Raw genomic sequence first — 14,821 nt, 5'->3', positions numbered from 1 at the left:
ATCGCCGTGGTAAAAAATACGAGTCTAAACATGCGTAAGTAGACTTACATGCCAGGCGAGTATGTTGTGTAGGCTGGCAAGTACGTGTTCGGAGGCAAAGGCGATAGTGTTGTGGCCCTCTTCGAGCGAGTGAATGATCTGCAGCATCTTCGGGTGGCGCAGCTTTTCAAGTAGAGCTACGCATGCTCGGAGGCGGTCGAGCATGCTCTCCTTGCGTTTCGGCTTGTACAGTTTCTCAGCGATCCGCTTGTCAAATATGAATACTGAGCATTCCTGAAACAAATATACTGATTAGAAAATGGCGGGGTGACCTAGACACATATTGTGAAAAATGGCGAGAGTTAGCAACAGATAGGCAATGGTGGGAAAGCGGGTAGGCTTTGGGCTAAATAATAAATCCTAATAGACCTGATACCTCAATAAACCTGAAATATAACACATTTTTGTTTATAATTTCAGGAAATCGAAGTGGAAAACAGTGTTGAACTTGAGTTCGGCATAAAGTACCATTTCACTGTCTACTTATATCAGATCGGAAATTACGTTGGGAAAACGGGTTTCTCTTCTAGTTGTACAATTTACTATTTAATATGTGTTTTTTAATAGCACCCCGTTCTTTCGCCTACGGGGAAACGTTTGTATAGTTTTTATCGTGGGAGGTAAAGGGACCTAAGCGAAAGCTTCATACTCGCGCGGACAAGAGGTCGATTGACTCACAACACAAAGTGTTATCAGCAGTACATTATTTAATTTTTGGACGCCAATGACCGATATATACGCACCGTAGGTTCAACGCCAAAGACCGATTAATCGGTCATAGACCACAGAGCAACATAAACCTACGTGCATGTGCATAAAATTCAATTTCAGTATTGACATTTCGGTGACGTGGCGTCCGAGTGACAGATTTTGTGTTTGACACGGCATCGAAAAGGTTAAAGTATGGACACGAAAAAATCTGGTCATGCATGATATGGTAAATCTTTTAAATGAATAAGGATTTTCATGCAGCATTTTTTTAACTACATAATAAAAATACAATCATAATATAACGTTGTTTTGTGAGTTTCAGCATTATAGTATATTCCACCGTTCCTATATTTTGTTGAACAGCGTCTTCGGACAATATTTACCAAATTTTTACTATGAAACCCTTGCTACACTCAATATTACGCTTTTTGGAATCATTCGCTTACTCAGGTATCAATATTAGCACGACGGGTTAAACAACATATTTAGCCCCTTGTTCTAAAACCAATTTACTAATATTGTCTTCGTTTACCGCGATAGTTACTCATGAAATAAAGTTTTATTTCATGACCAATTTACTACCACAGAATAACTAATAGTACTACCGTACAGAAAATTCACTACTTCACAAAAGCCAGATTTAGGTATAAAATTATACCTACACTCGCCGCCTGCAAGCAAAATTGAAACTTATAACCGCGCACGAACCGTGAATCTTCTTTGCGCGCCGCAGTTTTATGACCGAGCTGCGAGTGGCGGCTCTTGACAAGTTTTTGTACAGACCTACTGATTTATTATTTTTAAGATAAATATGTAGGAATTACAAACGTTGATTCTGTAAACATAAATTTTTTTGCCGGAGATAGTATGTCTGATTCTCACGGAAGTAGGTATGCCACAGAAGTACTTATTCCTTTGAAAATATTTCGGTCAATATAGTCCGGAATTTAAAAAATGTGTTTTTTCTGCTTCCTTGTTTTTCCGTTTATTCAGACATCCATAAACAGAACATTATCTTTTATACAGATTAGATGGCGATTTAGGTTTCGAAGCCATTGCGTATTTTCAATTTTGCGCGAGCGCCACGTGACACAACGTTACAAATTTATTGGTTACCTCTTTTGGCATGTTCCTCTTAGTCCTTTACATATCTAAATGCAGTTTGTTTCATATATGGTTTTAAACCTAGATCGTTCCTTTTTCATTCTGGTGACAGACGACTGATACTTTTAATTTATCCACTGACGGACGTTAAAGGATTCTTATCAAAAATTGATTTAACTTGGTTATTATTTCGAGGTACCGTGATTGTCCTATTTCTAACCGGAATCTTCTTAAAACTAATCTCACCCGTTTCTTCATAATAAAAACGGACTGTAATTTGGTCTGAAATAAAAATATATTGATTGATTGATTGATAATGTCTTATTATTCTGTATATACTAATTTGTCTAGCTTTTTCTTGCAGAAACTGTTTTACTATATCCTATTTAATATGAGACTCGTAAAATAATGGCAATTGGGAATAATCCTATTAGCAAGTGCTTCATATTCTTATCAAGTTATCATTCATTTTGAAAAACTAAATGAAATTTCCGCTTTAAATGACAGAATCGTAGACGTAACAACATCCAAACTTTTCTCTTGTTTTAATAAAACTTTCAGCCAGTAAGACTTTGAAAGTTGTCTCTTTACTTCTAGGACAGCCTTTATCTAAGCTTTTTCCACTTACGGAGCACAACAAACAGGTTCTACGTTCTATATATATATGTTGTAGGTATACAGTGATATATATCACTGTATACCTACAACACACTATCGATGCAAAGTACTGTCCTACAATGCCTTCTTTATGCGCGTGAACTCTCTGAGCCGACACTTACGAATTCAATTTGTTTATCACTTAACTCAAACCATTTAGAAATCTGCAAATTTTTTATCGGACTATAAAGTGCATTTTATTGACCCATCAAGTACCATCGCCCACACTAAACCTCATTACACAAGGCATAAGGTCCACCGATGAACAGTTAAGAGTGTTGCTGTTTGTACGTAAACGACCTAATGACACTCAAATCGGTACGTTAGCTTTGCGGCTGAAAGGGAATAGGCAGTCTTGTTAAATTTTATTTTCATAGCTTCTTCTGGTGCCATCTAAACTTTGACCCTTGATCGGATTACGTGGGACCGTCGGATGAGGGTGTACACAAACGTTTATTGTGTACAGCTTCGTCTAACTTTGAGATCCTTGGAATAAGCTTTTGTGTCTCAGTGTTTCTTAAATGTGTTTCGGTGTCGTTTTCGTATACAATGTAAATTAATCATGACATAATTTGTAAAAGTCGCTAAAATAATAGGGTGTTTGACTACTAGTCAAATCAGTTTCTTTTTTCGAACTGTCAAAACGATTTTGCTACTATGGAATTTATATGAAACACTAGCATGTGACGTCACAATCAAATTACCTACTCTTTATAGTTTTATACGGGTTTTAAAATATAAATTGTGTCTAAAAATAACTGCTGAGTACGTCTCTCTATTAATCTTTTGGTGCTTTATTTCATGCATGGTGTAAAATAATTTATTATAAATACAGTCAAATACCCTATTGCTGGTATTTATTGTAAACTACAAATTTCATTCCTGTATTATTTACAAATTTATATGATATGGAAGTCACTAAAATAATTGTTGCCATTTATTGTTAACTACATTTGCATTCTTGTATTACATATTTACAACTATTTAAAATAATTAATTAGCGGATAAATTGGGTGAAAGTATTTTCATCTTATATACTTACTTTTATTTTTATTTTCGAAAGTATATTGCCATTGTTTGTGGATTGTGACATTTAGAAGGCAACTGCAGCTGCATTACAGTTGCGGCATTACCGTCACGGCCTTGACGCGGGCGCTGTCACTGTCAATTTCCTTGATAAAATGAGTGACTGATTGAATGTCATAATCGCGGCAGTAATGCGGCGGCGAACCTCACCCGAAGTGGGTCAAGGAAATTGACTGATCGAGCAGCGGCATCAATGCCGCAGCATTGCAAATTCAATAAAAAAAAACATATTTAGAAGAGTATAAGTAGGTATTTTTATAATTCAGTTCACAAGTTGAAATGAAATGTTTAAAATAACTTTTATAAATAATACACCATGCAAAGTTTTCAAGACCCTATATAATTTTAGTCAGCTAATAGGGTTTTCTGTAGGATATGAAACATCTCTTCAGATTTACTGCTATCAACCTAACCGCTCTCCCACCAGCATAACAAAATATGAAAATAGCAGAACAATAACATTATTTTTCTGGTTTAATTACTGTTTTCCCTTAACATAATAATATAAATAATGTCTGTACTGAAACTCATGTAAGGCATTGAGGCGACCGACCCCTAAATTTTATTCGAGGTCGTAGGGGTGGGCCCGCGGCGTTTGGTCCAGAGGGGTGGAGCGGGTAGGGGGAGGGGTGAGGATCTGTGGACCCAGGACGCGGGTCGGTCAAGCCGGGGTCGCGGACACTTGTAGCTTCTGGTATTCAACATTGGTTTCAATTTTATCCACAGCAGAACATTCTAATCGTAACGTAATCATTATCATAATGTTAATAAATCTAATTGTCGTTTTAACGAATGATTCCCATTTGTTCCATAGAACAGCGACGTCATATAACTAAGGGATATTTTAATTTTTAATTATTCCATAGAACATGTAGGATTATTAAATACTATTTGTTCCATAGACCATAATACTATGGAACAAAATTATATGATAGTATTGGTTGTTCTATAGAACAGATGGCAAAATTGGATTTTTAAATTGTTCCGTGGAGCTGACAAGGTACAACCAAAAAGCGTATAACATTTTTTTATGATTAAGGTCAATGCGGCGAAGACTATATTTTATTTAAAATAAAGTTTGACTGGATAAACTTAAAAAGGGTATTATATAAGTCTATGATAAACGGCATGACCCTATGGGGTAATAAATATTATACTTTACGACGTTGTTATAATAAATAGGCAAAATAAGGTAAACTTATCTACAAAAAAAAAAGATTTTTTAAAACTCGGCGGTTAGGTGGTCCTCTCACGCTAAGTATAGTACAACCGTCTCCGTCTGATGCTCATTGACGCGTAATTTGATAGATTAATAGGTGTTGCTGCAAGATGACTTTTTACTTTCTTTATACCAGTGAAAAGTGTATTTGCTATTCAGGGAAATAACGTTGCAATTTCGACAAATGAGCATTTTTCTGTTTTTAAGGTAAGATAAAACTATATGTCCCGTAGATTGGGTTCAGAACTTTTTATTGACCTAATATCAGTTTTTGTTTAAATGATAATCAGTAATAGTCTGTTGGGTGATGATGCAAATCTAAATAAATAACATCAGCAAGTTTGGAAACAAATTTAATTATTTTATTAAATATTTTGATTTGTGTTTTTTAAGTAGTCACACTACTATATATAAATTATAAACTGTAATAGATGTCATATACTAAAGAAAAAAGTGACGAAGCCCTCCAGTGGTGAAGGCCGGATTCGAACCGGGGTCTTCAGCTATCGCGGCTAACGCCATGAACCCCTAGGCCACCTCGCCACGTCGGTACCCGTCCCAATTTTTCTCGACTATATGCCATCTTAGTAAGACTAGGCGTCTTTGACCAGCTCTAAGGGCAAGCAGCAAACAACATCATTTCGGAATTAGAAGCAAATCCCCAAAAACAATCCCCAAAAGCAAATTAAAAAAAACCCGGCCAAGTGCGAGTTGGACTCGCGCACCGAGGTTTCCGTACATTACACAATTTAAACAATGTATTTTTTATGTGAAACGTGAGTGAAAGGTAAATTGCGGTTTACGATTTATACGATATAAAAAAAACTACTTACTAGATCTCGTTTATACCAATTTTCGGTGGAAGGTTGCATGGTAATGTACATCATATATTTTTTTAGTTTTATCATTCTCTTATTTTAGAAGTTTCAGGTGGGGGGGGGGGGCACATTTTACCACTTTGGAAGTGCCTCTCGCGCAAACTATTCAGTTTAGAAAAAAATGATATTAGACAACTCAATATCATTTTTGAAGACCCCATACGTATGGATTTGGTGAATTTTTTTTTTCTAGTTTTCATTTCTAAGTATGGGGAACCCCCAAAATTTGTTTTTTTTTTCCTATTTTTGTGTCAAAATCTTAATGCGGTTCACAAAATACATCTACTTACCAAGTTTCAACAGTATAGCTATTATAGTTTCGGAAAGAAGTGGCTGTGACATACGGACGGACAGACAGACAGACAGACATGACAAATCCATAAGGGTTCCGTTTTTAGCCATTTGGCTACGGAACCCTAAAAAACGAAAAAATCACAAGCCCATAAACTGTCATAAATAGGATGTTTGTACCCGTCACAAAACATTCTTCACAATAAGAGGTACCTTCAAAAATACCTTAAAAGGTTGGTAACTTCTGGCTTAAGGCAAGACTGGCAATTATGACTGTCTTCCCTTAAACTTATATGACGTACTTTCAGACTAGGCACAATTTTGAGGTTAGATATTTCAAAACTTAAAAAACTATAGATTGAAAGCGTTTTAAGTGCATTAATAGCACTAGACAGGAAGAAACGGTTATTATTACTACGGAGAGCAATGGATTTAGGATGAAAACTGCTATAATATCTGAGTTGTAAGTGGCGTACGTATATAAACATAAAAGTTATAGTGAGTAGACGGACTTGCCTGATAAAGGGTCATCTCCGCATTGACCTTATCTATTTTATTAATTTACCTTATCACTGTTCACCGGCCACTTGAAAGTACTGACAGTTGCTGACTAGAGGTAGTCTTTGTGATTTTGATTAATTTCAATTTCAATTTATTTATTTCCTTTAAATACAATTTTAACTTTACATCATGTTAAATGTTAATATATTTTTACTTTTTTATTGTGGGACGTACCACATTATTACAATCTATAAATTGTATATACAGATGTCAATCACAATGAAAAAATCAACGATGATCAAACTCTGGTCAACGTGGGACTCGAACCCACATCCTTGGATTGCCGGTCCAATGCGTTACCAATTGCGCCAGCTGACCATCCGTCAATCAACGCGAATTTAATCATTGCAACTGTGACGACGTCACTAGCGCGACATCTGCATATTAAGGTTCACAACCTTGACCACCTCTGAGGACATGCGTTAGCGCATGACTTACCTCCCGACCACACAACATGGTTGTATTAAGCCGGCGCGAGAGATGGCGTTGTTATCAACTTAAATGTTAATATATTTTTCCTTTTTTATTGTGGGACGTACCACATTATTACAATCTATAAATTGTATATACAGATGTCAATCACAATGAAAAAATCAACGATGATCAACTATATATTAACATTTAAGTTGATAACAACGCCTTCTCCTGCGCCGGCTTAATACAACCATGTTGTGTGGTCGGGAGGTAAGTCATGCGCTAATGCATGTCCTCAGAGGTGGTCAAGGTTGTGAACCTTAATATGCTGATGTCGCTAGTGACGTCGTCACAGTTGCAATGATTAAATTCGCGTTGATTGACGGATGGTCAGCTGGCGCAATTGGTAACGCATTGGACCGGCAATCCAAGGATGTGGGTTCGAGTCCCACGTTGACCAGAGTTGATCATCGTTGATTTTTTCATTGTGATTGACATCTGTATATACAATTTATAGATTGTAATAATGTGGTACGTCCCACAATAAAAATGGAAAAATAGATTAACATTTAAGTTGATAACAACGCCATCTCTCGCGCCGGCTTAATACAACCATGTTGTGTGGTCGGGAGGTGTCATGCGCTAACGCATGTCCTCAGAGGTGGTCAAGGTTGTGAACCTTAATATGCAGATGTCGCGCTAGTGACGTCGTCACAGTTGCAATGATTAAATATTGTGTTGATTGACGGATGGTCAGCTGGCGCAATTGGTAACGCATTGGACCGGCAATCCAAGGATGTGGGTTCGAGTCCCACGTTGACCAGAGTTTGATCATCGTTGATTTTTTCATTGTGATTGACATCTGTATATACAATTTATAGATTTGCATCATGTTGTTCGTAAGAGTAGGAGACGATTCCTCCGTACTAGTAAAAACTTCACTTCACTCTTTTCTTTGTGGCTACTGCGCAGTTAAGCGCAATTCTGCCAAAAACGAGTATCGAGCTTAACATGGCTGACATGAGGGTATATCATAAATAATCCGATCGAGAGATGACATTAAAATGTGTAATACCTGGAAGAAAAACGACGGACACAATATAAAGTCAACCACCACCAATTTTGAACCATTTGTTCCAAAAATGAGACATTAAAAGCACATAAAGGATTAATAGCACATAATATATTTTACAGTACATATGGTGCTACTTTCTCGCACTAGTGCGTCAAATAGCACTTTTCGTGCATATGTCGAAAGTTTAAAGGGCCATATGTACTGTAAAACTTTGTACGATACACGTGCGAATAGGTAATTCGCAACTCGTGTCGATTTAAAACACTCCCTGCGGTCGTGTTTTAATTTATCGCCACTCGTTTCGAATTTCCTCTTTTCCGCACTTGTATCGTAAATAACTATATAGTTTTATGTTGTTTTTAGTCATGAATTTGCTTAGGGCACACATAATTTTTTTGTTATCAGTTAGATATAAAAGTGAGGCCATATTAGTGGGTAACGGTATGTTAAGTCTTGGCAGAGAAGATTACAGGTCAGGGGGTTTGTTATTTATCGGACAATTAAAGAAAATATGATCAATATTACCTACTTCGTTCCCACAATCGCAGATGGTAGAATCTCTTTTTACACGACTGCCCAAAGAAAAGAGTGTAATGTTTTCAGCGTTCTTGTTTGTATGTATATATGTATGTGAGTTTCTTTATTCCATCATAACTTCTAAATGCCTTAACCGATTTAGATGTATATCATTAGAATCCTTACGTCATCCCGGGTGACATAGGCTATGTGACGTCATAATAAAATCAATATGGCGGACGTAATACACAATAATGCGCGACAGTTGAAAAAAAAAACTTGCAAACTTATCGAGTGGGGTATCAAAATGAAGAGCTTTGAAAGACGATTCAAAATATATATGCAACATATGCGTTTGATTCTTACTTTAGTAGAATAAGGATTTACAAAATATGCTAAGAAAAATAAATCCTTCTATCTTATTTAGTGACGTCTCAAATAAAATAATTTTACCGCTGATCATAAAGATATATACAAAAAAATAATATGGTATAGTGTAAATTTTACAGCTAAAGACAAATATTTTAAAATCGCGCTATTGAAATATTTAAAATCTAAAATGTATGTGAACTTCGATTTAAGCGATGATATTCGTATTGCTAATGTACCTACTTGCCTACTGATTTAACCCGGTTGTAAAGGAAAAAAAAAACAGGTTTTGTTTGAACTCTTGCATAGGTACCTACTAACTCCATTTCTTTAGCTTTAGTACCTACTAAACGAATTTTCATGATTGTGAAAAGTGTTTAAGTCACATAGTTTATACTATGTGTACGTTGATTTAATAATGTATTGTAGAAAGCTCGCGACATAAAGTCGACTGTATGTATTAATCTAAGGACTAAATAAAAGAAGGCCCAAAGCGTCTGAGAGAGGAGCGCCTTTAATAATTTGGTGTTCATACACAGAACGATAGTAGGTATAAATGTCTAAATTCAAAGGCCGAAGTCTGAATTCCGCGAAGGACAGGAGGCCTGGAGTGCGCGTTTTCCGCAACTTCCCCGTAGTATCTTAATTGCAAAGGCCGAAGAGCAAGGTGTAGTGCTCAAACACAACAATAGTAAAAGTGCCGAAGGCCGGGTGCGTCCGACAAGTACCGTCAAGTGCTACGCACATAGCCGAAGGCCCAAAGAGTCCGATAAAGACGCGCCCTTCTCTAGTATTCAGACATAGAACAATAGTACAAGTATCTATGCGAAGGCCGCAGGCCCGAAGCGTTCGAGTTCGAGAGTAGCGCGCTTTTAGTATTCAAACACAGAACAAATGTTACAAGTGTCTAAATGCGAGGGCCGTAGGCCGCGCTCCACCTAGCTAGGGCCGAAGGCCCGAAGTGTCCAACAGGTACGCGCTTCCTGCAATTTCCCCTAGTATCTTAATAACGAAGGCGCGCTTAAAGACCGAGCTGCGGGACTCGTGCAGCTCGGACTTCGGCCTTTGCATAGTTATAATATTTGAAGATATTGCAGGAAGTGCGTATGCCCCGGCCCTGCCGCCCTACGCGGAGCTCGGCTTTCGTCCTACGCAATTCGATACTTGTACAATGGTTTTGTGTTTCAGCACTAACCTCCCGCAGCTTGGCCTTAGGCTTTTCATAGAAGCGCGTCTCTCTAGAACGTTTTGGGCCTTCGGCACTACGCTGAGCTTCTGGCTTGTGAAAGTGTTAATTATACTTACGTCATAAATTCATAGAAATTTCCCATTTAAAAATTTACTTGCACAGTCTGGACAATCACAATCGCTGCAGACTTATCTTTGTCTAGTTTGTCTAACTCTATTAACCTGCTATTTTGCCGAAGGCCATGCGTGGGACGTACCAAAGTCGCGTCAAAGATAATTAAAAAATCTTTTAAAGTAAAAATTTAAATTATGAGACTTACGAGTCTTTCCTGAGCCTCAAACATTCAAAACTACTAATACCTTTTAAAAGCTGTACCAATGTAAACCGTGAATAGGTATATTGCCCACAGAAAAGATGGCCGCATTTCGATTCCGGAACGTTGAGCTAATTAAAAGGTCAAATTTAATATCCACATTTAAAATTGTCTGGATTTTTTTATAAATCATACTTTTAGTTCTTTCATTTTGTCACTAAAATGAATAAAATAAAATTAATTAATTAAAAAATTAAAAACACGACTGCTGAATTTTAAGCGAACTGAAAAGCTAAAAATAATTTTGATTTTAGTTATAGTTACATAACTTTATGAATATTAATTGGAATATAAATGTACACTTACGGTCATTTACACTAAATACAAAGGTTTATGCACATTTATGACGTGACTGTACCTGTGTATTTTATATAGATTGCAGTCGGGGGACCTTGATGTAGTGCATTTTCCCATTCAGAAGGTCCCCCGACTGCAATCGATATAAAATACACAGGTACAGTCACGTCATAAATGTGCATAAAGCTTTGTATTTAGTGTAAATTTTATATCGATTGCAGTCGGGGGACCTTCTGAATGGGAAAATGCACTACATCAAGGTGCATAAACCTTTGTATTTAGTGTAAATGACCGTAAGTGTACATTTATATTCCAATTTAAATTCATAAAGTTATGTAACTATAACTAAAATCAAAATTATTTTTAGCTTTTCAGTTCGCTTAAAATTCAGCAGTCGTGTTTTTAATTTTTTAATTAATTAATTTTATTAAATTCATATAATTGCTCGGGCGTACAGACACGGCCTAATCTAAGTCTAATGATAATACTAGTGTGTCTTTTGGAGAGGGATCTGTTTTTGAAAAACCATGGACGAGACGGAATAGATGGCTGGATTTCTGAAAAGAAACATTTCTTCGCACGGGACCATCGCACAGACCACTTTTTCCTCATGAAATTGAAAGGAAGGCTCAGGACATCTGGCGGATATATTTTATAGAAAGAGTCATCGCCATCAAGGACAGCCTCTTTGGCTGCTTTGTCCACCCTCTCATTACCTACTATGCCAGAGTGGCTAGGGATCCAAACAAAAGCAACCTCTAACCCTGCTGAATGGCATTTATACGTCATGTTCTTTAGTTGGCACTTCGATAAGGGCACGTCAAGCCGCAGCTCGCCAGACCCCCAGTTCTACCTGACCGAACCGCGCGGACCACGGGCTCGAATCCTTTGATGACGGTTGCCGATCGCCCCTCAAGATCGGCACTCACGAGCGCCCTCCGGGGCTCTCCCAACGGAAGGCTTAAAACGCTCTCCTAGCACCGCCTTCCGGAGACCGGAGCCCTCCCAACGGAAGGCTCAAACGCACTCCTTTAGATACGCTTCACAAAACCTTTTCCAGCAACTTACCGGTCTATGAGCACATGTTTTTGCTGATGAAAATCATTCGTAATCACATAAAAATATTGACTCCGCGACTTAAAAATCGCGAGCGCACAAAATGCAACGCTCCGCAGTCCCAGATTCAGTCACACAATTCCAGGGAGCAAAAAAATTAACAAGATAATTGCACTGTTCCGACTTTTCTCTCTAAGTCTCTCTGAGAAGTCTCTCGATCGATCTGACGTCTTTCACAATCCCGAACATCTCAAAAATTTTCATTCAAGTTTAGCGCGAATATTCTCTTAAATTTAAAACTGCCAGCTCCCTTTAACACAAAAAGACTAGCTTCTTTGGCAACCGCCATATACGCTCCATCTAACCGTACTTGCGTGAATCAATTCACACTGTACGACACGACTAAACAAACAAGCGACGACATTGACGTACCAAAATTGACGACAGATGTAGCGATTGTAACGTCATGCTACAATATATATATATATACATATATATATATATATATACTCGGTTCAAAAATTAGCTATTAAAAGGCAATTATAATATATGTATCGGCGGCCGATCTAAAGATTAGGCAGATAGTAATGTTCCTGTGTAATGTTTTGATGGTAGTCACATTAAACCAATAGATAGGTAGGATAGGTTCGTTAAGTTCAGATAACCCGAACCCGAAGAGCAAACTGTCTAGAAATAGGTTATCGACTCAGGGAACGAAACAAAGATTTTCACGTTTAACGATATGCCTAGGAATTCGATCGGCCGTCGACATATATAACCGCAGTCGAGTAATGGTGGATAGTACTGCACCGAAATAGCACCAGTTCACTTTGATGTCATCTAGCCTCAAGCCTCAGAGACACCGCATTTGGCAATCCTGTTAATGGATTGAAAACTGCAACCAATATTTCTTATTGCCCCGCCAGCCCTGCAAACGAGAACTGATAATCCGAGAATAATTAATCTAGTAATTAATTAATTAGTCTAGTAAACGCACTGAGTTAGAGTTAGCGATTGACGTCACTAATGCTTTTTAATAGAGAGGTACATTTAAATAATACAAAGATATTCATTGAATTCCTTTCAAAGCTGCCATTTGTCAGTTTAAAAAGAAACTTGAGACGTATTTAGAATCCATTAAGCAGACAGACGTGGGTATATACCGTTGCTGTTGTGACTACGGCACTTAAGATGTTCCCGGTAAACTAGCTTACCTATTTTATATAAAACTGAAGGCCTTATTGTTTGTATACTGCAACTTCTTTATCTTTAGATCTAGCTCGCGATAAAAATAAAAGGTCTTTGTCTCTTGAACTTTTTATTGCGTCCTAGAGTTTCTCAATATTTAAAATGTCGGTATTTAAATACCTGCTCTTAGCAGGATAGGATTTTATTAAATTCTACAACAATACAGGTGTAATCTTAATTTGTTTATCTAAACTATTTAAAGCGCATAAGTAATTAAGAAAATGTTACATAATTAAGATTGTAAACAGAGGCTCAACTAGCTCATGTGCACACATTACATAGTTCTGTAGGTATCGTACGTTGTACGATAACCGCATCATATTACGCTCACACTAAAATAACATGTTTCAATTCATATTTACTCAGGAATTCAAAGTATTTACGACTATTCCTCATAAGAAATGCTTAGTAGAGTTCGTTATATGGTAGGTAATTTGCAGTAAGTAAGGAACGTATTAAGATAAAAATAAATACAGGCAGGCAGTTAAAAGGCAGACCTATAATTCTGTCAAATCCATGATTATATGTATTATTACACGTGATAGTTGAAGGTTTGGCTGCATGAGGCTGATTTGCATATTTATATAGGTTAACTAGTTTTAGTTCTAAAACTCTGCTACCTTCGAATAGAAAATCATCGCGCAATTTCTTTACCAAGCGCCTTGTATAAGTGGTAGATCTATAATATTCTTTACAGTACATATGGTGCTACTTTCTCGCACTAGTGCGTCAAATAGCACTTTTCGTGCATACGTCGAAAGTTTAAAGGGCCATATGTACTGTAAAACGTTGTACGATACACGTGCGAATAGGTATTTCGCAACTCGTGTCGATTTAAAACACTCCCTGCGGTCGTGTTTTAATTCATCGCCACTCGTTTCGAATTTCCTCTTTTCCGCACTTGTATCGTTGATATCTATTACAGTACATATGGTGCTACTTTCTCGCACTAGTGCGTAAAAGACCACTTGTCGTGCATATGTCGAAAGTTTAAAGGGCCATATGTACTGTAAAACGTTGTACGATACAGGTGCGAATAGGTAATTCGCAACTCGTGTCGATTTATCGCCACTCGTTTCGAATTTCCTCTTTTCCGCACTTGTATCGTAAATAACTATTTCATCACACTTACGCGAAAAAGATCCTATTTCATTCAGGTGTACTGAAGGACAAAGGCCTATATTATTCCCGCGGGAAGTTGTGTTATTTATACCTTGTTTTTATTATGTCACTAATTCATACTTCACATAAATATAAATATAAATATAAATATACATAAATATATTTGTATATACTTCACATCTCTATATCTACTGTTTTGTTTATCTTTGCCAAGTACTTGCTATACCTATGTGTTATTTGTATTGATGTGTTGTCTGAATAAATGATTTCTATTCTATTCTATTCTACGAGCAATATGACGAACGAGTGATGCGACATACAGAACAAATGTACATCAATTTGTTAGTTCTAATCTGCATCGACTGATGTAATCGTAAAAAATAATGGATATAAGTGAATAGTGCGGCTCAATATGTAGTATGTAAATGAAATAGCGGCTGTGTGTGGTTGCACTGGTAACCGAAAGACTACGTAAAAGCTTTAAATTACTATACGTAAAAACTATTTTATGGATTACCTGTAATTTATGTTATTACTAAAGCTTTGTTTGTTGCTCGCTTTAAGTGATTTATAATCTCAGAGAAATAAATATATTTAAACTGAAAAAAATTCAACT

General features: G+C 37.0%; 1 protein-coding gene and 3 non-coding genes across 4 annotated transcripts in view; 2 read left to right on the top strand and 2 right to left on the bottom strand.

The window, feature by feature from the left end:
* The window catches only part of LOC134754191 (SCY1-like protein 2), a 129,783-nt gene that overhangs the window by 44,473 nt on the left and 70,489 nt on the right, over window positions 1-14,821 (bottom strand). Inside the window, exon 3 of the mRNA XM_063690328.1 lies at window positions 49-273. Within this exon, the coding sequence (XP_063546398.1) occupies window positions 49-273 (225 nt within the window). The remainder of the gene's footprint in view (window positions 1-48; window positions 274-14,821) is intronic.
* Trnaa-ggc (transfer RNA alanine (anticodon GGC)) lies at window positions 6,793-6,864 on the bottom strand. The gene has a single exon. It is a non-coding gene; the product is annotated as a tRNA-Ala (tRNA).
* Trnaa-ggc (transfer RNA alanine (anticodon GGC)) lies at window positions 7,349-7,420 on the top strand. The gene has a single exon. It is a non-coding gene; the product is annotated as a tRNA-Ala (tRNA).
* Trnaa-ggc (transfer RNA alanine (anticodon GGC)) lies at window positions 7,712-7,783 on the top strand. The gene has a single exon. It is a non-coding gene; the product is annotated as a tRNA-Ala (tRNA).

The sequence above is a fragment of the Cydia strobilella genome, chromosome Z (assembly GCF_947568885.1).
Source record: "Cydia strobilella chromosome Z, ilCydStro3.1, whole genome shotgun sequence".
In the NCBI taxonomy this organism is placed as follows: Eukaryota; Metazoa; Arthropoda; class Insecta; order Lepidoptera; family Tortricidae; genus Cydia; species Cydia strobilella.
Note: the sequence above shows the minus strand (reverse complement) of the source record. Positions and strands in the feature narration are given on the sequence as shown.